The 27,256-nt window shown below is 36.7% G+C and overlaps 2 protein-coding genes across 9 annotated transcripts in view; one reads left to right on the plus strand and one right to left on the minus strand.

The window, feature by feature from the left end:
- Positions 1 to 893: 893 nt before the first annotated feature.
- Positions 894 to 9,988, minus strand: CUNH15orf65 (chromosome unknown C15orf65 homolog). Its single transcript, XM_032864911.1, has 2 exons — positions 9,834 to 9,988; positions 894 to 1,677 (listed from the first exon to the last, which is right to left on the minus strand). The coding sequence occupies exons 1-2, from the start codon at positions 9,849 to 9,851 to the stop codon at positions 1,330 to 1,332; spliced, it is 366 nt and encodes a 121-aa protein (XP_032720802.1). The 5' UTR covers positions 9,852 to 9,988; the 3' UTR covers positions 894 to 1,329.
- A 146-nt stretch (positions 9,989 to 10,134) lies between these two features.
- CCPG1 (cell cycle progression 1) overlaps positions 10,135 to 27,256 on the plus strand; it is a 45,887-nt gene continuing 28,765 nt past the window's right edge. For 4 of the 8 annotated variants that reach the window (XM_032864902.1, XM_032864898.1, XM_032864901.1 and 1 more), the window contains exon 1: positions 10,136 to 10,399. The gene's annotated coding sequence lies outside the window, so the exon portion shown is untranslated. Of the gene's footprint in view, positions 10,400 to 27,256 lie in introns of all 8 variants that reach the window. The other 4 variants (XM_032864897.1, XM_032864899.1, XM_032864903.1 and 1 more) reach the window with 3 other exon arrangements.

The raw sequence follows: 27,256 nt of genomic DNA on the forward strand, positions 1-27,256 counted from the left end.
TATATGCAGATGACATGATACTATATATTAAAAACCCTAAAGACTCCACCAAAAAAACTAGAACTGATAAATCAATCAGGAGAGTCGCAGTATGCAAAATCAGTGTACAGAAATCTGTTGCATTTCTATAAATTAATAATGTAGTAGCAGAAAGAGAAATTAAGAAAACAATCCCAGGGCACCTGGGTGGCTGAGTTGGTTAAGCAACTGCCTTCGGCTCAGGTCATGATCCTGGAGTCCCAGGATCAAGTCCCATATCAGGCCCTCTGCTCATCAGGGAGCCGGCTTCTCCCTCTGCCCCTCGCCCCTTTCATGCTCTCTCTCTCTCTCAAATAAATAAAATCTTTAAAAAAAATAAAAAATTAAAAATCCCATTTACAATTGCACAAAAATAATAAAATACCTAGGAATAAACCTAACCAAAGAGAGAAAAGACCTGTATTCTGAAAACTATAAAATATTGATGAAATAAATTGAAGATAACACAAACAAGTGGGAAATATCCCATGCTCATGGATAGGAAGAACAAATTGTTAAAATGTCCACTACCCAAAGCAATCTACGAATTTAATGCAATCTCTATAAAAATACCAACAGCATTTTTCACAGAACTAGAACAAACAATCCTAAAATTTGTATGGAACCACAAAGACCCCAAATAGCCAAAGCATTCTTGAAAAAGAACAAAACTGGAGGTATCACCATCCCAGATTTCAAAATTGAAAATAGACATGAACAGACATAACTCCAAAGAAAACATACAAATGGCCAACAGACCCACAAAAAGATGCTCAACATCACTCATCATCAGGGAAATGCAAATCAAAACCACAATGAGATATTACCTTATACCTATCAGAATAGCTGGTGCCAAGAAACAAGAAACAACAAGTGTTGGTGAGGATGTGGGTAAAAAGGAACCCTCAGGTACTGTTGTGGGAATTCAAACTGGTACAGCCACTGTGGAAAACACTGTGGAAGTTACTCAAAAATTAGAAATAGAATCACCATATGACCTAATAAATCCAGTACTGAGTATTTACCCAAAGAAAATGAAAACACTAATTTGAGAGCCTTTTGCAACTTTTGGAGAACATGTACTAAATAAAGCCAAGATTTACTAAAACATGTCTCTTTTTATTCTATTTTGAACACATTTTTATTTAAGAAGTCACTGTTATTCAGGTATCAGTTCAAATGTTTTATTTCTTAAAGTATTTTTTTAACTAATTCAAATACTTTTATATTTCAAGTTAGGTATTCTAGCCTTAGATTTAAAATGCACTTTTCTTGAGTAATTTTCTCTTAAATATGCAAAGGAATATATTTTCATAGAGTACGTTGAAAATTAGGAAAATCAAGGGTTCTGGTTCTATCAGGTGTAGTGTTTAGAGAGTTATTTTGATAAAATCCAGTAGCGCTGATGTGGTTTGAAAATACCTGGTCTCTTGGAGTATAATTGCAGGGAAAAAACTGTGGCTTAGGTAAAAATTCACCATAATTACTCGAATTGGTTTTATACATAATCATCTTAGGTTTTGATAGTGAGGTAGCTGTATAGAGTGTCTTTGGGTCCAACATACATGAAAACACAGGATTGCCAGGATTCACACAAGGAGGAACTTGTTCAGGTTTCACTTCTGTTCCTGAATTTGAAGCTGAAGCACATTTCTTGTCCTAAAATATAAACACATCAAATCATTCTCAATTATAAAATTTTGGGAAAAAAATTAAAACTAGCACCAACCCTGTCATACCACTCACAAAAATTAACTCAAAATGAATTAAAGACTTAAATGTAAGACCTGAAAGCACAAAGCTCCTAGAAAAGAACACAGGGGGAAAGCTCTGTGATGTTCTTGGCATAAATTTTTTGGATATGACACCAAACGCATAAGCAACAAAAGCAAAAATAACAAGTGAGCCTGCATCAAACTGAAAAGCTTCTGCACAGCAAAAGTAGTCGTCAACAGAATGAAGAGACAACCTACAGAATGGGAGAAAATATTTGCAAACTATATTGATAAGGGATTAGTATCCAAAATATACAAGGAATTCATACAATGCAGTAACAAAACATAACCTGATTAAAAATGAGCAGAGGATCTGAATAGACATTTTTCCAGACAAGATGACAAATGGCCATTAGGAACATGAGAAACTGTTCAACATCATTAATGATCAGAGAAAAGCAAATTAAAACCACAATGAGGTACAACCTCATGCCTGTACTAGAATGGCTTGTGTCAAATAACAAGTGTTGGCGAGGATGTGAAGAAAAGGAAACCCTTGTGCACTGTTTGTGGGAATGCAAACTGGTGCAGTCACTATAGAAAACAGTATGGAGATTACTCAAAAAATTATAATTAGTATTACCATATGATCCAGCAATCCCAGTTTTGGGTATATGCCCAAATGAAGTTAACTCACTATCTCAAAGGGATGTCTGCACTCCCATGTTCGTTGCAGCACTATTCACAATAATAGCAAAGACATGGAAACAATCTATGTGTCCATTAATGGAAGAATGGATAAAGACGTAGTATACTATATTCTCATGTATATATACATACATAAGTATTAATCATCCATAAAAAAAAGGAAATCCTGCCATTTCAGATAACATGGAGGGCGTTATGCTAAGTGAACTAAGTCAGACAAAGAATACGAGAATCTCACATATATATGAATCTAAAATTTTAAAGTCAAACCCATTGAAACAGAAGAACGATGATTTCCAGGGGATGGAGGAAATGGAAAGATGTTGGTCAATGAGTACAAACTTCCAATTATAAGAAGAGTAAGTTCAAGGGATCTAATGTACAGCATGGTAAGTATAGTTACCAATACTTTATTATATACTTGAAAGTTGCTAGAGAGTAGATTTTAAATGTTCTCACCACAAAAATAACTTTAATTATGTGAGGTGATGTATGTGCTAATCTTATTGTGGTAATCATTTCACAATGCATACATACAAGAAATCACGTAATACATCTTAAACTTACACACTGTTATATGTCAATTATATCTCAATAAACCTGGAAAACAAAACAAAACAAAACAAAAAGGTTAGCATGTCCACTTCACTTTTACAGGAATTCTGTTCTCTTGAGGGCAGTGGCTAGTTCTCATAAATGACATAATATCTGGACAAAATAAACTTATCAAAAGTATGTATAAGAAAGGTTTAAATGCTGTACTGGAATCATGAGAATTTATATAACATTTGTAAATCGTAGAGAAGATCTGCAAGAAGTCATAGTTAGAAAAGGACATACTGCCTAATTCTAGAATGAGAAGAGAATGAGATATGTGGGCATAACCATTAAGTAAATAATTACACATCTAGTAATTATAATTGTGGTAAGTGCTATGGAGAAAAAATATATAAGCTATTTATGAAAATTTATAGGGGGTTCTAACCTACTATGGGGGCTAAGAAAGGCCAATCTAGTGAAGTGTCATTGAATCTAAGACTGCAAGGCCAGGAAAAGTTAGAAATGGTAATAAAGAAAAACTCAGCATGGCCAAAGTCAAGTAAGTTAGGGTGAAAATCTGAGATGAGAATAGAGGGGCAGGGGCCAGATCCTGAAGAATCTTGTTGACTCTTTTAAAATTTGGATCTTTATGGTAAAAGCAATGGAAAGTTATTAAAGTGTTTTAAGGAGATGCATGCCATTAAGTAACAAGTTTTACTATGATTACTTTGGCTGCTGTCAGGGTCTTGAATGGATGTAGAAAGAAGCTACAGCAGTCCAAATAACTGATGACAATGATCTGTAGTTGGGTGGTGGTATAGAGAGGGAAATAAGTAAACAAATTTGAAATATATTTTGGAAGTAGAATTCACAGAGTCTGGCGATTGATTGAAAGTGGGTGGTGATGAAGATGGACAGATCAAGGATGAAGACTAGGTTTCTGGACAAACACTTGGGTAGCTGGTGGTGCAATTTACTACAATTTTTAATATACAAATTAAATATGAATATATATACACACTACACATATTTTAACACTCCACTCACTGCAATGGACAGATCATCTAAATAGAAGATCAATAAGGAAACAGGGCTTTGAATAACACAGTGGACCAAATGGACTTCACAGATATATTAAGAGCATTTCATCTAAAAGCAATAGAGTGTACATTCTTCTTGAGTACACATGAAACATCCTCCAGAACAGATCACATATTTGAGTCACAAATCAGGTCTCACCTGGTAATAAAAGACTGGGATCATTTGCTGCATATTTTCAGACCACAATGCTTTTGAAACTTGAACTTAATCACAAGAGGAAATTTGGAAGAAAACAAATACATGGAGGTTAAAGAGCATCCTACTAAAGAATGAATCAGTGAACCAGGAAATTAAAGAAGAATTTAAAAAATTCATAGAAATAAATGAAAATGAAAAAAAACAAAAAAAAAAAACCAAAAAAACAACTGTTTAAAACCTTTGGGATGCTGCAACAGTGATCCTAAGAGGGAAGTATATAGCAATGCAAGCCTTTCTTAAGAAACAAGAGAGGTCTCAAATACACAACCTGACCTTAGACCTAAAGGAGCTGGAGAAAGAACAGCAAAGAAAGCCTAAACCCAGCAGGAGAAGAGAATTAATAAAGAATAGAGCAGAAATCACTGAAATAGAAACCAAAAGAACAGTAGAATAGATCAACTTAACTAGGAGCTGTTTCTTTGAGAGACTGATAAACCCCTGGCCAGGCTTATCAAAAAGAAAAGAGAAAGGACCCAAATAAATAGAATCATGAATGAAAGAGGAAAGGTCACAACCAACACTGAAGAAATACAAACAATTATAAGAACATATTAAGAGCAACTATATGCCAACAAATTAGGCAATCTGGTAGAAATGGATACATTCCTAGAGACATATAACCTTCTGAAATTGAAACAGGAAGAAATAGAAAACCTGAACAGATCCATAAGCAGCAAGGAAATTGAAGCAGTAATAAAAAATCTCCCAACAAACAAGGCCAGATGGCTTCCCAGAGGAATTCTATCCAGTATTTAAAGAAGCCTTTAAATAGACTAGAATACCTAGTCTTCTGAGGCTGTTTCAAAAAATAGAAATGGAAGGAACACTTCCAAACTCATTGTATGAGGCCAGCATTGTCTTGATCCCAAAACCAGACAAAGATCTCACCAAAAAGGAGAATTACATACCAATATCCCTAATGAACATGGATGCCAAAATTTTCACCAAGATCCTAGCCAATAGGATCCAACAATGCATTAAAAGGATTATTCACCACAAACAAGTAGGATTTATTCCTGGGCTGCAAGGGTGGTTCAACATCTGCAAATCAATCAATGTGATATACTATGTTAATAAAAGGACAAGAACCATATGATCCTCTTAATAATGCAGAAAAACATCTGACAAAGTACAGCATCCTTTCTTAATTAAAACTCTTTACAGTGTAGGGATACCTCAATATCATAAAAGCCATATATGAAAAGCCCACAGTGAATATCAATCTCAACACGGAAAAACTGAGAGCTTTTCCCCTAAGGTTAGGAATACAGGAGGAACACTATCATCACTATTGTTCAACCTAGTACTAGAAGTCCTAGCCTCAGCAATCATACCAAAAAAAAAAAAAAAAAAAAAAAAAAAAAAAAAAAAAAAAAAAAAAAGAAAGAAAGAAATAAAAGACATCCAAATCAGCAAAGAAGTCAAATTCTCACTCTGCACAGATGACATGATACTCTATGTGGAAAACCCAAAGGCTCCATCTCAAAATTGTTAGCACTCATACAGGAATTCAACAACGTGGCAGGACATAAAATCAATGTACAGAAATTAGTTGGATTTCTATATACTAACGATGAGACAGAAGAAAGAGAAATTAGGGAAGCAATCCCATTTATAATTGCACTAAAAGCCATAAGATACCTAGGAATAAACCTAACCAAAGAGGCAAAGGATCTGTACTCAGAAACTATAGAACACTCATGAAGGAAATTGAGGAAGAAACAAAGAAATGGAAAAAAGTTCCATGCTCATGGATTAGAGGAACAAATATTGTTAAAATGTCTATGCTACCTAGAGCAATCTACACATTCGATGCAACCCCTACCAAAATACCATCAACTCTTTTCACAGAGCTGCTGGAATAAATAATCCTAAAATTTGTATGGAACATAAAAGACTCTGAATAGCCAGAGGAATGTTGAAAAAGAAGACCAAAGCTGGTGGCATCACAATTCTGGGCTTCAAGCTCTATTACAAAGCTGTAATCATCAAGACAGTATGGTTTTGGCACAAAAACAGACACATAGATCAATGGAACAGAATAGAAAACCCAGAAATGGACCCTCAAGTCCATGGTCAACTAATCTTCGACAGAGCAGAAGGATTTAAAGGATTTCCTTTATCCAAAGGAAAAAAGAAAGTCTCTTCAACAACTGGTTTTGGGAAAATTGGACAGCCACATGCAGAAGAATGAAATTGGACCATTTTCTTATACCATACACAAAAATAGACTCAAAATGGATGAAAGACCTAAATGTGAGACAGGAACCCTTCAAAATCCTAGAGAACACAGGCAGCAACCTCTGTGACTGCAGCCCCAGCAACCTTTTGATAGAAATGTTCCAAAGGCAAAGGAAACAAAAGCAAAAATGAACTGTTGGGACTTCATCAAGATAAAAAGCTTTTGCACAGCAAAGTAAACAGTCGATAAAACCAAAAGACAACCAATAGAATGGGAGAAGATACCAGCAAATGTCTTACCAGATAAAGGGCTAGTATCCAAAATCTAAAAAAAAAAAAAAACCCCAAAACTTATAAAACTCAACATCCAATGAACAAATAATCCAATCAAGAAATGGGCAGAAATCACGTTACCTGATTTCAAGCTTTACTACAAAGCTGTGATCACCAAGACAGCATGATTTCAAGCTTTACTACAAAGCTGTGATCACCAAGACAGTACTGGCATAAAAACAGACACATAGACCAGTGGAACAGAGTAGAGAGCCCAGATATGGACCCTCAACTCTATGGTCAAATAATCTTCGACAAAACAGGAAAAAATATACAGTGGAAAAAAGACAGTCTCTTCAATAAATGGTGCTGGGAAAATTGGGCAGTTATATGTAGAAAAATGAAACTAGACCATTCTCTTACACTGTACACAAAGATAAACTCGAAATGGATAAAAGACCTCAACGTGAGACAGGAATCCATCAGAATCCTAGAGGAGAACATAGGCAGTAACCTCTTCAATATCAGCCACAGCAACTTCTTTCAAGATATGTCTCCAAAGGCAAAGGAAACAAAAGCAAAAATGAACTTTTGGGACTTCATCAAGATCAAAAGCTTCTGCTCAGCAGAGGAAACAGTCAACAAAACAAAGAGGCAACCCACGGAATGGGAGAAGATATTTGCAAATGACAGTACAGACAAAAGATTGATATCCAGGATCTATAAAGAACTCCTCAAACTCAACACACACAAAACAGATAATCATATCAAAAAATGGGCAGAAGACATGAACAGACATTTCTCCAATGAAGACATACAAATGCCTATCAGACACATGAAAAAATGTTCATCATCACTAGCCATCAGGGAGATTCAAATTAAAACCACATTGAGATACTACCTTACACCAGTTAGAATGGCCAAAATTAGCAAGACAAGAAACAACATGTGTTGGAGGGGATGTGGAGAAAGGGGAACCCTCTTACACTGTTGGTGGGAATGCAAGTTGGTGCAGCCTCTTTGGAGAACAGTGTGGAGATTCCTCAAAAAATCAAAAATAGAGCTTCCCTATGACCCTGCAATTGCACTACTGGGTATTTACCCCAAAGATACAGATGTAGTGAAAAGAAGGGCCATCTGTACCCCAATGTTTATAGCAGCAATGGCCACGGTCGCCAAACTGTGGAAAGAACCAAGATGCCCTTCAAGGGACGAATGGATAAGGAAGATGTGGTCCATACACACTATGGAGTATTATGCCTCCATCAGAAAGGATGAACACCCAACTTTTGTAGCAACATGGACAGGACTGGAAGAGATTATGCTGAGTGAAATAAGTCAAGCAGAGACAGTCAATTATCATATGGTTTCACTTCTTTGTGGAGCATAATAACATGGAGGACATGGGGAGATGGAGAGGAGAAGGGAGTTGAGGGAAATTGGAAGGGGAGGTGAACCTTCAGAGACTATGGACTCTGAAAAACAACCTGAGGGTTTTGAAGGGGCAGGGGGTGGGAGGTTGGGGGAACAAGGTGATGGGTATTAGGGAGGGCACGTATTGCATGGAGCACTGGGTGTGGTGCAAAAACAATTAATACTGTTACGATGAAAAGAAATTAAAAAAAAAAGAAATGGGCAGAAGACATGAACAGACAGTTTTTCAGAGAAGACATCCAGATGGCCAAAAGACACATGAAAAGATGCTCCACATCACTCGACATCAGGAAATACAAATCAAAACCACAATGAGATACCACCTCACGCCAGTCAGAATGGCTTAAATTAATGAGTCAGGAAATGACAGATGTTAGTGAGGATATGGAGAAAGGGGAACCCTTTTACACCATTGGTGGAAATGCAAGCTGGTGCAGTCAGTCTGGAAAACAGTATGGAGGTTCTTCAAAAAGCTAGAATTACAGTAAACCAAATCTAGTCGAAACAGAAGAGAAATTAACTGATAAACTTTGTTGGCATAATTTGTACCACACAATCAGGAAATGTTAGGGTCTACCATGAATCTTTTTGACTTCCAGGATAATTGTTACATACTTAGAACTAAAATACTCATTCTTTTACTTTACGTCATAGGTTACTGCAGTTTTCCTATTTGGGTTTCACCCTCTTCAAATCTGATATTCTTAAAATGTAGAGTTCAAATTAGATACAATTAAAAACAAAACAGCCTTATACAAAGAACAATAGAAGGATTATTTTAAGTGCCCTATCAGGTTACACATAGGATCAGCAAATATTATTTACTTAAAGATTAAAAGGTTAATTAAAAGTGTAAATGATTCTTCTAAAATTGAAGATCTTAAAAAATTGGACTGTGAAAGTGCCTTGAAAGGATTAAAAATCTACAAAGAGATCATATTAGTGGTAAAGACCACTCATGTAATTTTCAGGCTCCCCTGGAATTAGAGAAAGTCAATCCACTGGGGTTTTTCAAACTTTTTCCTTATAAACATGTACACATTTTTAAAAGATAAATAAGAACAAGTCATTGAGATAATAAAAATGCTCTTTATGGGAGCTGTAATTGTAAAGTTAAAAATCGTTTTTTTCTTTTTTTGATGTTTTGTCACAGGTGATGTTAACTATACCAACACCAAAAGCAAAAAAAACTCCCAAAGTCTAATTTTGAGGCACCTTTTTGTTTCTGCTCAGACCCATCATTCTCCTTGGTAATGCTTTTATTTATTTATTTATTTATTTATTTATTTTTTGCCACATTGGGGGACAGACCCTTGTTTAACCCTAAACCTTAACTTTCTACGTTTCCATCAAAAGTGAATACAAGTGCACTGTATTATTCTTTTTTCCCCTCCTATCCTTTTTGAACAAGGTAGTGAAAGAAAATGTAAAATTAACAAGGTACGTTTTTCATTTAAAGCCATCGCCGCAGTTGCACACCATCCCCAGTCATTTCATACTTCCAGAGGCAACTCTGGCTCAGCGCGATGCATTTACGTCTGTGTAGCCCAGTGGTTGTCTAGAAAAGTGTTTCTTGGGGGTGGGGCGAGTGGCGGTGCGTGGCGCCCAAATTTATAGCGAGGAATACCAGCTGTCAAAAACATTCAGCCCTCTGCCCAAACCCACCCAGTCGTACTCGGTCATTCTCGGTATCTTCTTTATTATTGGGCAAACGCAGTCTTCTCCGGCAGCGGATAGCAAGACGACCAGGGAGCGCGCAGAGGAGAGGCCTTTCTACTACATCCAGTTAAAGCCTCAGAGAATATGAACCGTTCGCTAGATCAATCCGGATCTACTAATCCACCTAATCCAGGGAGCTGCCCTCCGGGTGAAACCGCGAATCCTTTAGAGAGGTGGTCTCCATAGCAACCGGCCGCGGAGCCGCTTTCGCGCGGGGGCCCGGATGTTGTGAGGATCGTCGCCGCCCTGCTTAGCTTCCTGCTGCCGATCCCGGCCGGCGGCGCTCCTCTTCGGGAGTCGTAGTTCTTCCCTCCTCTCGTGCCCTACATGAGGAGCGGGAGGGACTACGAGTTCCGGCATGCGCTGCGGCGCCCCACCGGCCGCCGCCTCCCGGCTGCGGACGCCTGCGAGCAGGTTGTTGTTTTTAAGTGAGGCGTCACTGTTCTGGGAGCTGTGACCGCCGCCACCGCGACAGTCAACACAGTCGGGCGGAGGTGGCGCTGCCCGTTTAGGTATGGCCCTGGGCTGGTTGGGACCCCGGGAGAGGAGTCTCGGCCGCCTGTCGGGGTTCTGTCCGCTGTTGAGTTGTGTGGCGGAGGCAGAGGCGGTGTCTTCTCTGAGGCAGGGGTCGCTCTGGCAGGGGCTGCCCAGGCTGGGACTGACTCCGGGCGGGAGCTGGTGCAAGGGTGGTCTTGAGCCGGGCGCTGAGGCGTAGGGTCTGGAGGTCTCGCACCCTCCGATCCCTGCTTGCGAACCGGAGCGGCGTACTAAGGGATTGGGGGAGCTGATGGCCGGGGGGACCCTTCTTTCACAAGGCTGGCTTGGGCGCTTCTTGGTCTTGACTGATGAGAATCCATATGGTAAGATGTTATGTGCGTCACCCGGCCGGTTTTTTCAGCCTGCCCATCTCTTTTGGTGACGTTTGAGCCCCGTGATGCCAGGAATAGGAGGATTAAATATTAAATAATGCAGCTGAGATTGCTGCTTATACCCCAGGCTGATAATGATCAGATCCCCTTCCTTATCCTTTTCCGCCTCACCCGGCCCACTTCTTAATCGATAACTTCTCTGTAGCAGCTGTCCACACAGTTCCTCGTGTGCTCTACATATTTATTTTTGTTTGATGAATCCAGCTCTGCCATTGGGAGCGGCAATTTTAACGAACTCAGTCAATTGTGGTAGTTCGTTGAGTGGGTGAAGTTTGCACTGCTTCACAATTGCTTTATTTAAAAACGAAGTGGAGCTTTCTTGTAGCTAGAAGAGGTAACTACTTGAGTCCTGCGAATTTTAGATTTGCCTCCTCCAATAAGGTTACCTCCATTGGATAGTGCTTGAACTGTCTGTTAGCGCTTCATATTTTTGGTTTAAGGTTTGAATCTTATTAGGTCCCACATTTTTCAGGGGGATACAATCTATCACACCTTGGACGCTAGTGTCAATGGTTTACTGTTCTTTGCTGAGTTCTCTTCATAAAGGTGAAGGGATAGGAGAAGGCAAGGGTATTATTTTAATGCGTAATTTTTAACCCTTAAGCGAAGGATAGGATCCTAATTAAAGAAGTTACTAAATAAAAACCATTCTTAAATAATATTCAGGGGTGTGGGAAATACTTTTGAAGTGAAAACAGGTTAGAAAATGGTATAATTCTGATTTTGTAAATGAAACTATAGAACCAGAAGTGATCATGTCTACTAAAAAATAAGCTCAAAAGATAGTTATAAAAGTGATCAGATAGTGAAACCATAAATGGCTTTTTCTTTATATTTTCTGGTATTTTCCAAATTTTCCAAGGAAAAGAACTTAATTAAAAAAAAAAAGGATACAGGTGCAGCAGTTCAATAGGTCCTTTAAACATTGCTTTAAAAAAACAAACAACAACAAAGAACCTACACAGAGACCCTGTTACTGCATCCACAGATTATATAAATAACAATTTAAACCTAAATTATTTGTCTGGAGGGGGCAAGAAATGCATTTGTTGGATTAAAAAGGAAAAAAAACCCAGATATAACAATAATTCTTAATATCTGCATGTCTCATTTTAATCTGTTTTCATTTTGCATGGTAAAATCAAGGAGAAAAGTGCTCAGTCTTTAGTTAAGGCAGTGCAATGTTGATTATTCCTGTAAATCTATCAGGTGACAAAAGATGGGCATATTAATCTGAGAAGATCTAGAGGTAGGAGAATTTTAAATTTAAATTTATTTCCAGTGGAAATAAAGAAGTGAAGCAATGATGAAATGTGGACTTTTAAAGCTTGTTTTCATTAAATCACGTTGACTATCATGTTTTATATGGTACTGATATTTTGGATTGTGCTTACTTTTATTTTCTGTTATTGATATGTTGGATATGAATGGGTAAGAAGCATATTATTTAGCTCACATTTTGTTTTCTGTCCTAAGGAAAGGGTCACATTGGTCTTCTGTAGGAATATTCTATGTATTTTTGCAATTATCAGTCCTGAAAAATTGAGGTTAAGCCTCAACTCCCAAGTATCCATTAAATCTTAATATAATATCCATTCTAAAGCTTTTTTTGTTTAAGCTATAGTATTCATATTTTATTTTCTTTGAAGCTTTGCTTCCTCTTCAAGTTTCAATTCCTTTTTGCTACTTTGTATCTTTTAATTTTGTATATATTGTCTATTGTGTTAGCTCAGTATCTTACTAGATATTTGAGTCCATTTACAGGGCTTAAGAAACATAATTGATGAACATGTTTGATTTACTAACTTGTTACACAGTATTATAGTCTCAATTGTGTAGTTGCATTCTTATCTAAGTTAAATAAAGATTTAAAAAAGCTAGATAAGTATGAACTGCTAAGATCCTAGAGCAGTAGTTTCTGACATGTAAAGAACATGGACACAGCAGCAAGGCCTGTTAAGCCCAGGATATTTTAAAACAGAAAATGCAGACTCATCTAACAATGCAGAACTACTAGAGGCTGGATTGTTTGTATGTTTATGTGTGGTTAGGTGAGGAAGTTGCCATAATGTATGTGATAACTTACATTTTAAAGAAATTCCTTGCTGGCAGTTTTACAGTTTTGACTAGATTAAAACAAATTAGAGATATTAGTGTGTTTCAAAGGTCATGTCCAATATACTGCACCAGATAAATTTGAAAAAAGTTTCTAAATTTGGGTTCTAAGATGAAATTTAGCCCTATAATGTGGGAAGGATTGGAAGTAAGTGGTAAGTTTAGGAATTTTCTTTCTTTCTTTTTTTTTTTTTAGGACGTCTGTTGTGTGGAAACTTCGTTTAAGGGCCAGTTGGTTTTTTGAAGTAAGTATTAAAAATGAATAAAGTGAGTCAAAGATTTTCCTCCTTCACTATAGGAAGTCAGAAATCTAATTTTTCTTTAGTATCTGTCCATAAATCACTATCCTAAAATCCTTCTGTCTGGTTCATACTACCATCATGATGAAATTACTGTAAAAAGAGCATTGGATTGGGAATCAGGATGTTTAATGATGTTGAGCACGATTTGTGACTCTGTCTTGTTTCCATGTGTACATTGTACATAATAGCCAGTTGCCATACTTGATGGTGTATTTGTGAAGCTCAAATCAGGTATGAAAATGACATCACTTTGTAAGTGGCAGAGTGATCCGCCCATGCAAAGTATTATTGGCCTACATAAGTAACATTTATATAAAGTATATTGTGCATTTGAAGTGTGATAAGAATGTGATAGGTTTTTTTTTTTTTTTTTTTTTTTGACTGGGAAGTTTGATGGAACAGTGAAATGGTACCTTAATTTGATATTTTAGTAGAGCTTTTGGCTTTTTCTAGGTTGGAGGAAACTTGGCCCCTGTCCTGACTGTGACTTTGCACTCTGCTGCATTAAAGGTCCTGAAACTGCAGTGTGCTTTTAAAAGAGTACTTTTAATTTTTTTTTTTAATTGCACATCTAAAGTCTAAGGAAAATCATCAGTGTAACTTCTGACAGTAGGAGGTGGATGTTTTTAATGTTCTAAATGTGTTTAATGTTGTAAAATGTTACTTTAAGTTGACTTCATGACATTGAGCCTACACTGAATATGAAATCCTAGGTCCTCTGAGAGATACTTGCATGTGTAAGCATTGATCTTTCATAAATAGTTTGGAGCTTAGATACCTTCTTCTGGGGAAGTCATCCCTGCCTATTACAGCATCTGACCCTTGAGATTAACTTTAGCTAAGGTGGGCATACAGAACATTCAAGTAAAAAAGTGTTTCAGAAACTTTTCTGAGGACTTTTTGAGAGTAAATGTAAGTGAAAGTGAAAGACAAAGTAATATAATATGTATCCTGCATGGGTTGGTGACAGCTGTTTATATGATTAGTTGATAACTCAGTATCTTTACTAACATTTTCTAATATTACTACTAAAAAGTAACAGTAGATGTATATTTAATTGTTCAGTGTTTTTTTAAAAATGGAAAACAATAGAGGTGTAAAATCCCTTTGTTTTTCATAGAATTAGGGTGAATTAAAAGGTATAGATATGTGATGAATATGTATTTTTAATAAGCAAAAATGAATTATTTTTAAAAATTTGAGAATAGAGGAAAACAAAGAGGCAAAACCCAATAGTTTTACTTACTTATTCATGAAAGGGAATAAGGGGCCACCAGGGGCTCATGGTGCCCAAGTGAGTATGGAGCCTTGGTCAAGTTTATGTATATGTTGTTTCTTTTAGGCTCCTCCAGAATTAAGATAAAACAGTCTTTGAAAGCCAGGTTTTTTTTTTTCTCAGAATGAAAGTACCTGGTGAAAGGAATGTTTACATACTAATAGGCATCTTAATTTCCCCACAGTGTTTGAATTCATATTTCTGACTCACTTCATTTCACACTTTTTTATCAAAGGTGTGTCTTCTTTTAGATGGAAGCAAAAAAAGAGTACTTTCATCTTCAAATATGGTAGTGGTTGCTTTTGTTTCCTAATTTGAGGGATGTTACATCATAGAAGGAAACCTGTGAAGAAATTGTGTATTGACTCACTTTTTTTTTTTTTTTTTTTAAGTTTGTGTGCTGCCAAAGCGAGCACTGACTCACTTCTTAGTTTATTTTCTACATCAGAAGGTTAATCTGCTGCCTGTAACCATGTTGGTGCCTTTTTCTGGGCAGGCATAAAGTGAAATTACTCCTCTGTTCTAGATTTTTTTTTCCAGATACCTGTCTTTAGTGATAGATTTCAGTGTTTTAAATGAAATTCCACCCCATTAGAACTAGGAGAGGGCAACTTAACTGTAGATGGGTTATGGTTATCTTTGCATCCACTCATATGATGAATATAGTAACCAAGAGGCAGGGCAACCATAGGATCACATAATTACCATAATTACTGCATTGTGGACTCATCGAAGCCCGATTTTCATCAAAACGTCAATTTTCCACTGTAAGTTTCTCATACCGCAGATAGTAAATATTTTTCTATGACTTCTTTCGTCCCTTTGACTTGTCTTGAAGAAACTGGTCATCCAGAAGATGATTGGATTTTTATCAGTCATATACTATACTTAAAATTGGGTTTGTATTTTTATTTTAGAAAAGAAAATATTTTTTCTGCTGACTATAAAGTTAATAAATGGTCATTGAAAATTTAGAAGATACGTGTAATTTTTTTTTTAGATTTGAAAGATACTCTAAAATTTTAGTATTGCATGTAGATTAATATAAATAGCATTTTACTATACATGTTTGTCATGCTTTAAAAAATATATTGATATTTCTCCATGTCAAAGCATGTTGATCTAGTCTATCTTTTTAATGGTTTCATTAATTATAATACTACTACAAATTTTAATTTTAATAAATTCACTCTTGGTAGACCTTCTACTTTCTAATTTTATATTGTAAAAGTTGTTCTATCAACAGTTCTTACACATATGTGTATATGTTTTCATATTCATGTGAGTATTACAATCAGATAAATTCCTAGAAATGAAATGAATAGGAAGTGAAAGAAAATTGGTGGATGGTCACAGCTTATCTGCCTGTAAAATTTTGTTGTTAAAAATCACTGAAAGAAGAGGTGCCTGGCTGGTTCAGTCAGAACATGTGTCTCTTGATCTAGGGGTTGTGAGTTTTAGCCCCAAGTGGGGTGTAGAGGTGACTTAAATAAAACTTAGAAAATGAATCACTGAAAGGATGATAATATACATTTCCACTGTTTACAGTTGACCTGTTTTCCCCATATCTTATCTAACTTACTAACTTGTTTAGTCTTTGTTAATTGGTTAGGTATTAAAATAGTCTTGCTTCTCTTCATGTTATTTGGTAGTAAGTTTGAGCATTTTTTCAGTATTGTAAGTTATTTTTATGTTTTCTATAAATTGAGTATGTTGCTTGCTAAATTTGTTTTTATGTAAGATTTCCTTGAAGACTTTTCTTTCTTTTTAAAGTTTTAATTAGTTAATTAATTAACTTGATCTAGAGCACAAGCAGGGGGAGCGGCAGGGAGAGGGAGAAGCAGGCTCCCCACTGAGCAGGAAGCCTGATGCGGGACTGGATCCCAGGACCCCCAGGATCATGACCTGAGCCAAAGGCTGATGCTTAACGGACTGAGCCATCCATGTACCCTGCTTGCTAAATTTTCCACTCAGTGTTTTAACCTTTTTCTTACTGGTTTATTGGTATGCTGGAAGTGTTTTGAAAACTCTTTCATACATATCAGATATTTTTCCCTAACAAGTGTATGATTTTTAATATAAGATCTTTTCCTTTACAATTTTCGGGTTTTGTGTAAAGCTTAGAAAAAGATTGTGTTTACCTCAGGATTATAAAGTGATTTTCCATTTTCTTTGAGTTTTTTTGTGGTTTAATTTTTTATGTTTAAATCTTTAGGCCTATTTTACCAAGTGGTCCTAAAGTTTTGTGAAGCTTTATATTAGTGCTGATCTTTCACAAGGCAAACAAAAGATGACATATTGGAAGTATTTTGTAACATCATGTTAGTGAAGTTTAATGGAGGCTTTGATTCCTGAATGATGCAACTTGGCAAAAAAAATTTGCTTTTTTCCTTTGGGAGGCAGGATAGGAGAACAATGAAATTTGCTTTCTTTTTTAATTCAAAAGTTTTTTATGTGAAAGTGGCTCTTGTATTTCTGCATCTCTTTTATCCTCTACCTTTTACACCAATGGTGGGAAGCTTTTGTGTTGTGTTTTGAGCATAAAAATGGCAGACAGCACTTAATTCCATATTCAGAATTGCCTGTCAAATCTTTTGTCCTTGATGTTTTTGGAAGGCCATTTAGGTTTCCCTTCGCTTGGTGAAAATATGTTGCAGGATTTATCTGCTGTAACAGTTTAAAAGTCCTATAGAAACTTACTCTTCAATTAAAGGGTTTACCTGACCGTTCTAGTCAGTAAGCTTGAAATCAACTTCCTTAGGGTAGTACTTATATTTCCCACAACACAAAGGCCTAATGGGTACTAGGTGCTCCTAAACTAAGTTTATTTATTGCTAGAATTTGGGGACTGAGATAGGGTCCACATTGTAGATAGTAAAAAGAAAATTATAAACTGACCTATCACTTAAGATTAGACTACTTTGAAAAAAGGAAACAAATACAATGGAAGGTTCTTCCCTCCCACAATGAACAGATTGAAGACTCCTTAATTCCTGAAAAAGACACATTTCTCATCATCTAACTACAGAAGTATTTATGTCAAATTTTTTAGGAGGGGAGAAGGAGAGAGAGAATCTTAAGCAGGTTCTATGCCCAGCACAGAGCCCAATGTGGGGCTCGATCTCACAACCCTGAGATCATGACCTGAGCCAAAATCAAGAGTCGGATGTTTAACCAGCTGAACTACCAGGTGCCCCCATGTCAGAATAATTTTTTAAATGTGAATTTGCCAAATTACCATAAAACATAGTGACAGAACCATCTAACTTAGTAATAAGTCTTTTTTTTTTTACTTTACTTTTTTTTTTATTTAATTTTTTTGTTTTGTTTTGTTTTTAGTGATCCAAGATTCATTGTTTATGCACCACACCCAGTGTTCCATGAAATACGTGCCCTCCTTAATACCCAACCACTGGGCTCACCCAACCCCCTTCTCCTCTCCTCCAAAACCCTCAGTTTGTTTCTGAGAGTCCACAGTCTCTCATGGTTTGTTTCCCTCTCAGAGTTCCCCCAAGTCCCTTCTCCTTTCCATCTCCCAATGTCTTCCGTGTTATTCCTTATGCTCCACAAGTAAGTGAAACCATATGATAATTGATTCTCTCAGCTGTAATAAACCTTGATAAGTCTTAGATGACTTTTTTCTTGCATCATTGTTTTTCATTGATTGAAAAAAAACCCATTAGCAACTTAAACATCCACTAATAGGGTAAGAAGCTATGATGAATATAACAACACATTATGTAGTCATTAAAGTCATTTTTCAATAATTTTTAAAGCATTAAAAAATTTGTTAAACAGCTAATTGGGAAAAGTATAAGGTAGGAAACTTACTGACCCCAGTACTTACATAAAATATTTGGAAGGTAACATATGTAAAAGTCAGGAAGGTAACAAAAGTAGAAGAGAAGAGTGATACAGAGGGAAGGAGTGGTAGGAATTATAAAATGGAACCAAGGATGAAGATATTCTTCTAACCACAATGTATATTATGATGTCTATATTTTTACCAAGGATAGGTATCATGAGGGAAAACTCTTCCCATTACTGAAGCTCACTGGTCAGGATAAGCTTATTTATTCTAACACTAAAATCAGAAAGAAAATTTTGCTGATGATTTTTCCAAAGATGATGCTTGAAAATGTAGTGCATGCGTGCTTACTAACAGTTTCAGGGAAGAAGATAATGACTTCAGTAAGGCTTTTTCTTTTGGTGACTTGTTAATGTAGATCCACAGTACCACAACCAAGAGTTTATGTTGAAGTAAGGTTAAGGTGCAGCACTTCTTTGGGGGCTGTCTCTGTTACACAGTTAAGAGAGTAAAATGCCTTATGAACTAGATTTCACAGTCTTTAATACGAAACAGTGAGCATCTTCAGTATTACATCAGAAAGGCCGGCCTCCTGACGGATGCAAGAGTATCATCAAATGACTGCTGAAAGTGAGATGGATATGTGACACAGAAGCCAGCTCCAGCTGGAGACTTTCATTTTTTTTTCTTTCTCTTTTTCTTTTTTAATAGATTCTGCTAGGCTTTTGTAAGAGGTTTTTTTAGAGTTGGGGAATACAGTAAGCAGGTAAGAGCGCTGTGGTGATGTGGCATTAGGCATCGTCAAATTTTCTTTTCTTACTGCTGGAAACTTTACTGGGAAGCTGAAGAGTGGGTAAAATTGTTAGATAATAGTGCATTTCTTAAGCTTTTCTATTTCAGTGTCTTCATTGTGGTGTTTAGTGATTTTAGTGGCTCTAAATCCCTTTTGAAAATAGCGTTAAAAAATTATAACTATGCAGAGTTTAACAGAGGCAAATTTAAGGGTGGGTCTAAAATCGGAGCTCTTTATCAAAGCCTTGAACATAGCACTAATAAGTAAAGTTACTCAGGGAAAAGAGTAATATAAACTACCCTTAGGCAACTTATATGCTAAGAAGTAAGAAGTAAATACTGTAAATTCAGAGGAAGGAGAGACCATTGTGTTGGAAATTGTGATCTAGGAAAACTTTCGTGGAGGAGGGCTGAGCCTTAAATAGAGAAATCAGAAGGAAGGAAGGAAGGAAGGAGGAAAACATTCCAGAAAGTGTAACTTGAGTAAGTGAAGTCATGAAGGTGGGGCTATCCATTCTGTATTCAGGAGATGCCCAGTAAGTAGATTACTTTGACCAGCTGAGAGTTCAGGGGAGGCCTGAGTGATTGGTAGGTTAGAGCAGGTAGTGAAAACTTCTGAATATCTCCCTAGACTTTGACTTTATAGAGAATGTTTATCCTCAAGGTCGGGGGGAGACTTTTAGATGGGAAGAAAAAAAAATTCTAGTACTTGGAGTAAGTATTATATGTAACCTGCAATCAGTTTAATCTTTGCTTGTATATATGTGTTTAGGGTGGTTGTTATGTTTAGGAAGGGACCAAGGAAAGAGTTGAAAAATGGGTACTTGTGATAAGTACCATAATAATTAAAACAGCATTGTATTGGTACAAGGAATATAGATCAGTAACAGAATGGAGACTATAGAAACTGATTCATAAATATATGTAGAACTTTATGTAATAAAAAGTGGCATTTCAAATCATAGAAAGTATGGAATTTCAATAATCAGGATAATTTCTAACACCAAAAGGGAAAAATCTGGATACACAAATTTAAATAGCTAAATATAAAAGCCAAAATTGAAAAAGTATTAGTAGAAAATATATGAGAATAATGTTGTAATCTTTGGAAAGACTTTCTAAGGCAAGTTGTAAAATATAGGTGTTCTAAAGAACACCCTATACTCCATCCTCTACCTCTGCATAAAATTTAAAAATGTTTGTGGTAGAAGGTATTTTTAAAAATTGAAGAATTTTAGAAGAAAATATTTGTGATAAGTGTAACAGTGAATTATTTCATGACTCAATTTATAAAGAACTTCTACAAATCAGTAAAGATAATCTAATAAGAACGTATAACATAGGAACATTAGATAATTTACAGAAAAGGCAATAAGGATAGCCAATAAATATTGGGAAAGGTGTACAATCCCACTAAGTTATCTGGGAAATACAGATTAAAATAAGGAGATTGTTTTTGCTCATGAGGTGATCAGAAATTACAGAGGGTAATTACCCTGTTAAGATTATGGAGAAATAGGTGCCCACTATTTTGGTAGGAGATCTGCCCTAACCTTATACAAAATTCTGATCCACTCCCTGCCCACAATTCCCTGCCTTCAGTTTTCCCCTCTCATGCTTTATTTTTGTCCACAGTACTTGCCACCAGCTGACTTACTTCATATTCTGCTTGTTTGTGGCACCTAGCATATGAACTTTCTTCAGAGGCCGTCCTGGTGTTCTGCCACTGTGTTGTATCTCCAGAACTTGAAAGAAAATTCATGCATGGCATATAGCACTAGCTCAATAAGTATATGCTGCCTGAATGAACGAATGTAGTATTTATGTTCTCAGTTAAGGTAGTCTCATTTAAATGATTTCTGTAGGGTTGTTATTGTACAAAAAATAGAATATAAAGAACATTTTTAAAGTTTTTATTAGTTGGGGTGTTAGATTCTCTAAACTTTCTTAAGATGAAATCTGGTTTAAACCAGGCATTTTGATATACTTTTGGGGAGGTAAAAGTTCAGGAGCCTTTGAAAAAGCATTTGGAAAAAGCTTCTGACTCCTTGATCACATTTATAGTCCAGCAACACTTTTGGGACCTTTGCTGACAGCCCATTGGTTGGCTTACATTGGAATTATAGACGTGTGGGAGAATAATGCCCCCATTCTTCTCCATCATATCTAATTCTAGAAGATAACAGTGATAGGAAGCTATACCCTTTTTCATAGTAAAATGTAGCTACTCAGGAAGGATGAGGGGCACCATCATATCAGGTAACACTCACTCCAGTTGTACTTTTATTTTATTTTTTAAGATTTCATTTATTTAGGGGTGCCTGGGTGGCTCAGTGGTTAAAGCCTCTGCCTTCGGCTCAGGTCATGATCCCAGGGTCCTGGGATCGAGCCCCGCATCGGGGTCCCTGCTCAACGAGGAGCCTGCTTCCCCCACTCTCTGTCTGCCTCTCTGCCTACTTGTGATCTCTATCTGTCAAATAAATAAAATCTAAAAAAAAAATTTTTTTTCATTTATTTATTTGACAGAGACAGCAAGAGAGGGAACACAAGCAGGGGGAGTGGAAGAGGGAGAAGCAGGCTCCCCACTGGGCAGGGAGCCCGATGCGGGGCTCGATCCCAGAACCCTAGGATCATGACCTGAGTTGAAAGCAGATGCTTAACAACTGAGCCAACCAGGCACCCCCAGTTGTACTTTATGAGATAAAATTAATATTGTTGCTGTATTACTACTTTTGACAACTGCCACCTAAATTATTTTACAGTTACATCTTTAACCTATAACTCCCCTAAATTCGGTTCAGCTTCCTGCTTGGTGTTTCCACTTGTATATGATAATCACTGTCTCAAATTTAATGCCCCAAATCAGTTCACCAGTTTTTTTTTTTCATAACTTTCTGCTTTTGAAGCCTTCCTGTCTCAGTGGCAATTTCATTTTGGTATTTGTTTAGTCCAGGAGTCATCTTTCACACCTTATATTCAATGTTTTGTAAAGTGCTATTAGCTAGCTGTACTTTCAGAACACATGTTATCTATCCAGTTCTTATTGTCTTCACAGCTACCACCCTGGGTCAAACCACCATTATTTCTCAGCTGGATTATTGTAGCTTTGCAAATGACCTACCTGCTTCTGCCTTTGCTGTCCCCCACAGTGCTGTCTCAATAAGGCTACCAGAATGATCTGTTCTTTCCTCATAATTCTTGTGACTTTTAGTTTCGCTCATAGTAAAAAGCTAAAAAGTCTTAGGATCTATAAGGCCCTGCATGGTCCATCCCCTGCCTGTTAGCTCTCTGTCCTCATCTCTTCCTGCTTTCTTGCTATCACACATGCCTCACTGCTGATACTCAGAAATGCAGGCTGGCTTCATTGCAACTTTGTGCCTGCTGCTTGGTCAGAAAAGCTCTCCCCAGGTAACTGCATAGCGATTTCATCATGTATTCAAAAAGTTGCTCAAATATGCTTTTGTTGTTTTTAGATTTTATTTGACAGAAAGTGCTCATGCTTGCAGGCAGGGAGAGTGGCAGGCAGACAAAGAGGGGAGAGGGAGAAGCAGTCTCCCTGCTGAGCAGAGAGCTGCTTTCATTTGTCAGAAGACAAAACAGGACTGGGAGATTTTTCAGTGTTCCTTGCTTTCCTGAACACAGGGCTCAGGTAAAGTTCAGCGTAGTCTACTACAAATAGAATTTAAGCCCCAGTAGGCAAGATTCCTCTATTTATTTATATATTGGTATATAGTATTTTCAATACCTAGCAAGTGCTAAGAACTCAATAAATGTTGTACAGATGGATAAAGGAATTATTTAAAATGGCATTCACCTGGGGTGCCTGGGTGGCTCAGTGGGTTAAAGCCTCTGCCTTCGGCTCAGGTCATGATCCCAGGGTCCTGGGATCGAGCCCTACATCGGGTTCTCTGCTCAGCAGGGAGCCTGCTTCCTCCTCTCTCTCTCTGTGCCTGCCTCTCTGCCTACTTATAATCTCTGTCTGTCAAATAAATAAATAAATAAAAATAAAAATAAAAAAATAAAATGGCATTCACCTTAGGCCTCCTGTCTGCTGAAGAATGTGATTATACCAATGTGGAATTGGGCTTTCTGCTATAAGTAGCTTCATAAATGAGATGAGACTTCATGGAGTACATTTATATCTTGCTATCCCCAGTATGTGCTGTGTTGAAACATATGTCTGTAATATGTATTGTCATTCTCTTCCATAGAGTTCTACATATAAAATCTTAAATGTTGTGAAGAAATGTTCCTTAGGATCTATTATGAAGTGAAGAGTCAATTTAAATAATGTCTCCTGTTCTGAAATCTCTGGAGACTTTGGATTTTATCTTGAAAGGAGTGTGATTCAGTAGTTTAAAATCAGATTCATGTTTTAGAATAACTTTAGTGTGGGCAGACTTACAGAGGCGTGACTAGAAGGGAATTGATCACAGGTAGAGATCCATTAGGGAGCAGTCACTGAAATTGAAGTGGGAAATGAAGCTGGGTTAGGCAGTGGAAGCAGGAATGGTTAAGAAGACTTACCTGGATTTTTGGGTCAAGGTGCTTTAGTTATCCTAAATCTAGATTTTTTAATCTGATATTTTGTGGCTTTTCCTTATAGCCAGATTGTTTTTGGCTAATGCTGTTCTCTGAGATACCAAAAACAGGAAGAACAGCAGGAAGTGGTTTTCGGTTTGTAGAGGTTGTATTTGAATACCCAAGAAACCTAAGCAATTGGATATATATGACTGATTAAAGAAACTACTTGGGAATGAAAGGAAACCTGATTCTAGAAAAGTGCTTCAAGTTTATAATCTTCATTAGGTACTCTCAGCTTTATAACTTCGTATTTTTTATGCCTTTGTTACTTCCCATAAACTCTGCATATTTCTAAATTATTAGTAAAGCTCTTAAAATGGGAAGGGTTTATGCACTTACCTTTGGTCAAAATAATGAGAGGTTCCTCTAGAATTTTGAGTTCCTTAAGGAATAGTTTAGAGTTGTGTTACTATCATCATCCAGAATTCTGTTTACCTTTCTTCTTTGTTTTTTTAAGGGTTTTATTTATTTGTCAGAGAGAGAGAGAGAGAGAGAGAGAGAGCGCACACTCAGACAAGCAGAGGGAACTGCAGACAGAGGGAGAAGCAGGCTTCCCGCTGAGCAGGGAGCCTGATGTGGGACTCGATCCCAGCACCCTGCGATTATGACCTGAGCCAAAGTGAGACACTTAACCAACTGAGCCACCCAGGCATCCCACCTTTCTTCTTTTTGAGTGCTTAATATGTGTCAAGCAATGTGCTATGTTTGGGAATATTTAAAAGGTAAATAAGCAACTATAGCACAGAATTCTCTTTCAAGTAGTAGATTAGGGAAAAATACTAGTTTTGGGGGGTGGGGTCAGGGAATTGTTCACAAAAGTAATGCATTACTTGAGAAAGGAAGGATGGACACAGGGGCTTGGGTTGAGCTATTGGGGTAGGGAACTGATCAGAATATCTGCAAAGCCTCAGTTGAGAAAGCGAAGCCTTTTAGGGGAATCAAAATCATGAGGGGAGAGGGAATGGGTGGAGAGAGGATAAGATGCTAGAGAATAAGCAGTAAATATACAGCGCCTTTGGGCATTATCCAAAAAAACAGTATGAAAACCTTAACATTTTAAAGGAGTAATATATAAAATTATCATTTTAGGAAGATCACTGACAAGTGAGGAGTTTCAGATATAATGGCAGCTTTTAGAGTCAGTGTGTCTAGAGTGGGGCTCAGAAATTTACTTTTTAAAATTTTGCTTTAATTACAGTGTACCCAATTCTTTGAGAACTGCTGACTTAAAAGGATTCTTTAGTAGGTCTGTGAATTTTACTTATCCAAAAACTGTTTCTGTGATGTGACCAGTAGTCCTTTTCTCATTTGGGCTAGATGTCAAAATTGTTCTTCCTTCAAGATGAGTAAACAAAGAATCTGGGTCCTGATTTAAGTGGGCTCCTTGATTTGAAAAACTGATATATGTTAAAGTTGTTCCAATTTAGCAATGTATATAACTTTATTTTGAAATGTTGGCTTTGTTAATTTCATCCCTGAGTTATTAGATTACTTTGTTAGAAAACAAATGCTAGGAACTATTCAAAAGGACTGTTGAATAGAAGTTACCAAGAGGAGGGTAGGAGATATATACATTAAATACCTCTGATTGGGTTTGGTAATTCACAAATTCTGGAGGGTTATTAACAAAATAAAGCACTGGTAAATCTCAGGGTGAGATGGAGCAGCAGTGAGAATGTGAGCTTATAGAAGAGGTTAGAATCTTTCACATGGTGGAGAAAGAATGCTTTTTAGGCTTCAACTAGTTTTCTTTATTTTACTTCTCGTTCCATATAGAATGGTTTTTTCAACTATTCAGTCACTTAAACCAGACACCTGCGAGTTATCCTACCAACACTCTCTCCCTCTTCTGTGTCTGGTTATTCAGTCCTTTTTAAAAAAATCTTTCTAAAATCTTCTAAAATCTTTCAACCCCCTCCCTTCTGCTTTGTTTCCTCCCCATCATCAGTCCTGGTTAAATGTAGGTGCTTATCTTCTCCAAGGAGTATTGCACTTGTGTCCCGCAGATTTAGGGCTCTTTAATTGCTTCCTCATCTTAATATATGCACTTTTAAAGATTCATATCTGATTTTCTTTTAATATTCCACTCATGCTAGGTTAATGGCCTTGGTTAGAACTTTCGTATTTAATTGTTTCTGCCTTGTTTTTGCTCTCTAATGCTTTTTCTGTTCTTCTGGGGAATACCTCCAGTGTCATTTTTTTAAATGGGGAAACAGAACTTTACTTTTTGTGATTTCTTAATTTTTAAATTTTAGCAATTAATTCGGGTAAAAAAATGGTCTCTTGTATGTCTTAAACATTGCAACCTCATTTATAAAGCCTTCATTGACCATTCTCCTTTCCTCCTGCTCAGTCTTCATGTGGACTCATATGTTACCCATGATTTTCAAATTGTTATAAAAGAATTTAGGTACAAATAATAATGTATCAAACTTTTTTTTTAACTTATAAAAACTAGTTCAATGAGGAATTGGGAGTTATATAGTCAATTTAATAAGGAATGCTGAAATAAAATTACTTAGACATAAAAATTGGTTAATACCCAAAGGGTATACGGACTATAGCCTTTGGGGTAATCTGTGCTAGAAGGAAAACATTTATTGTACTGTAATAGTTTACCTTTAAAATTATAGTTATAAACTGCCTGAGCCCTAATCAGTTATAAGTAAGAAATCATGTAATTGAGTGATCTCAGGTGAACTTATTAGAAAATGCTTTAGCGTAACAGTAAAAGTCACAGTCATCTTTATGTCTTATTTTAGATTTTGAATAATTTGTTTGAAAACATGTTAATTTTTATATTGTTAGTGACCAAGAAGCTTCTTATTTTATTTTATTATTATTTTTAGGGGAGAGTAGGGGCAGAGGGAGAGAGAATCTTAAGCATGCTCCATGCCCAGCATGGAGCCCAATGCAGGGCTCGATCTCATGATCCTGAGATCATGACCTGAGCTGAAATCAAGAGTCTGATGTTTAACTGACTGAGCCACCTAGGCACCCCAACACCTTCTCCTTTTAAAATGTTAATTTTTTCAGAATCACTGTTGGAAGATTTAGACCAATATTTTTTTGCCCTGTTCTTATTTGACCACTGGTTCCATATTAAATTTTCTGCAGTATAGCTTTCTGTTAAAACACCAGTCATCAAGTTGGATTTAATGTGTTCTCAATGTATGTGCAATAATAGAAGCATTTATAGGACTTAAATGTATAGAACAAAGCCAGTAAGATACCATTTAATTAGCTTGGTTTTGACGTTTAAATAGGAGCTTCGGATAGAAAGGAGAAAACAAACCAGGTAGAGTGACCAGGAAGTTTGCTGTTTTAGGACTTAAGTCTAGGTTATTGTCAATGACCACAAGTTTCTAACCAATCTCTAGTCTTCTCCCCCAATTTTAATTCAGGTGGAGTATTGCTGACACCGTTATTTTCATAAAAACTGTGATCATGTTTCTTCCCTGCTTGAAAAATCTCAATTGCTTCATGTTGCCAACACAATAGACTTCATTTTGCTTGGCCTGGGAGCTCTTCCACTCCCCTATTTGGTCTCTCAACCCTTGATT

The sequence above is a fragment of the Lontra canadensis genome, unplaced genomic scaffold (genome assembly GCF_010015895.1).
Source record: "Lontra canadensis isolate GAN:19392208 unplaced genomic scaffold, GSC_riverotter_1.0 scaffold28, whole genome shotgun sequence".
NCBI lineage: Eukaryota > Metazoa > Chordata > Mammalia > Carnivora > Mustelidae > Lontra > Lontra canadensis.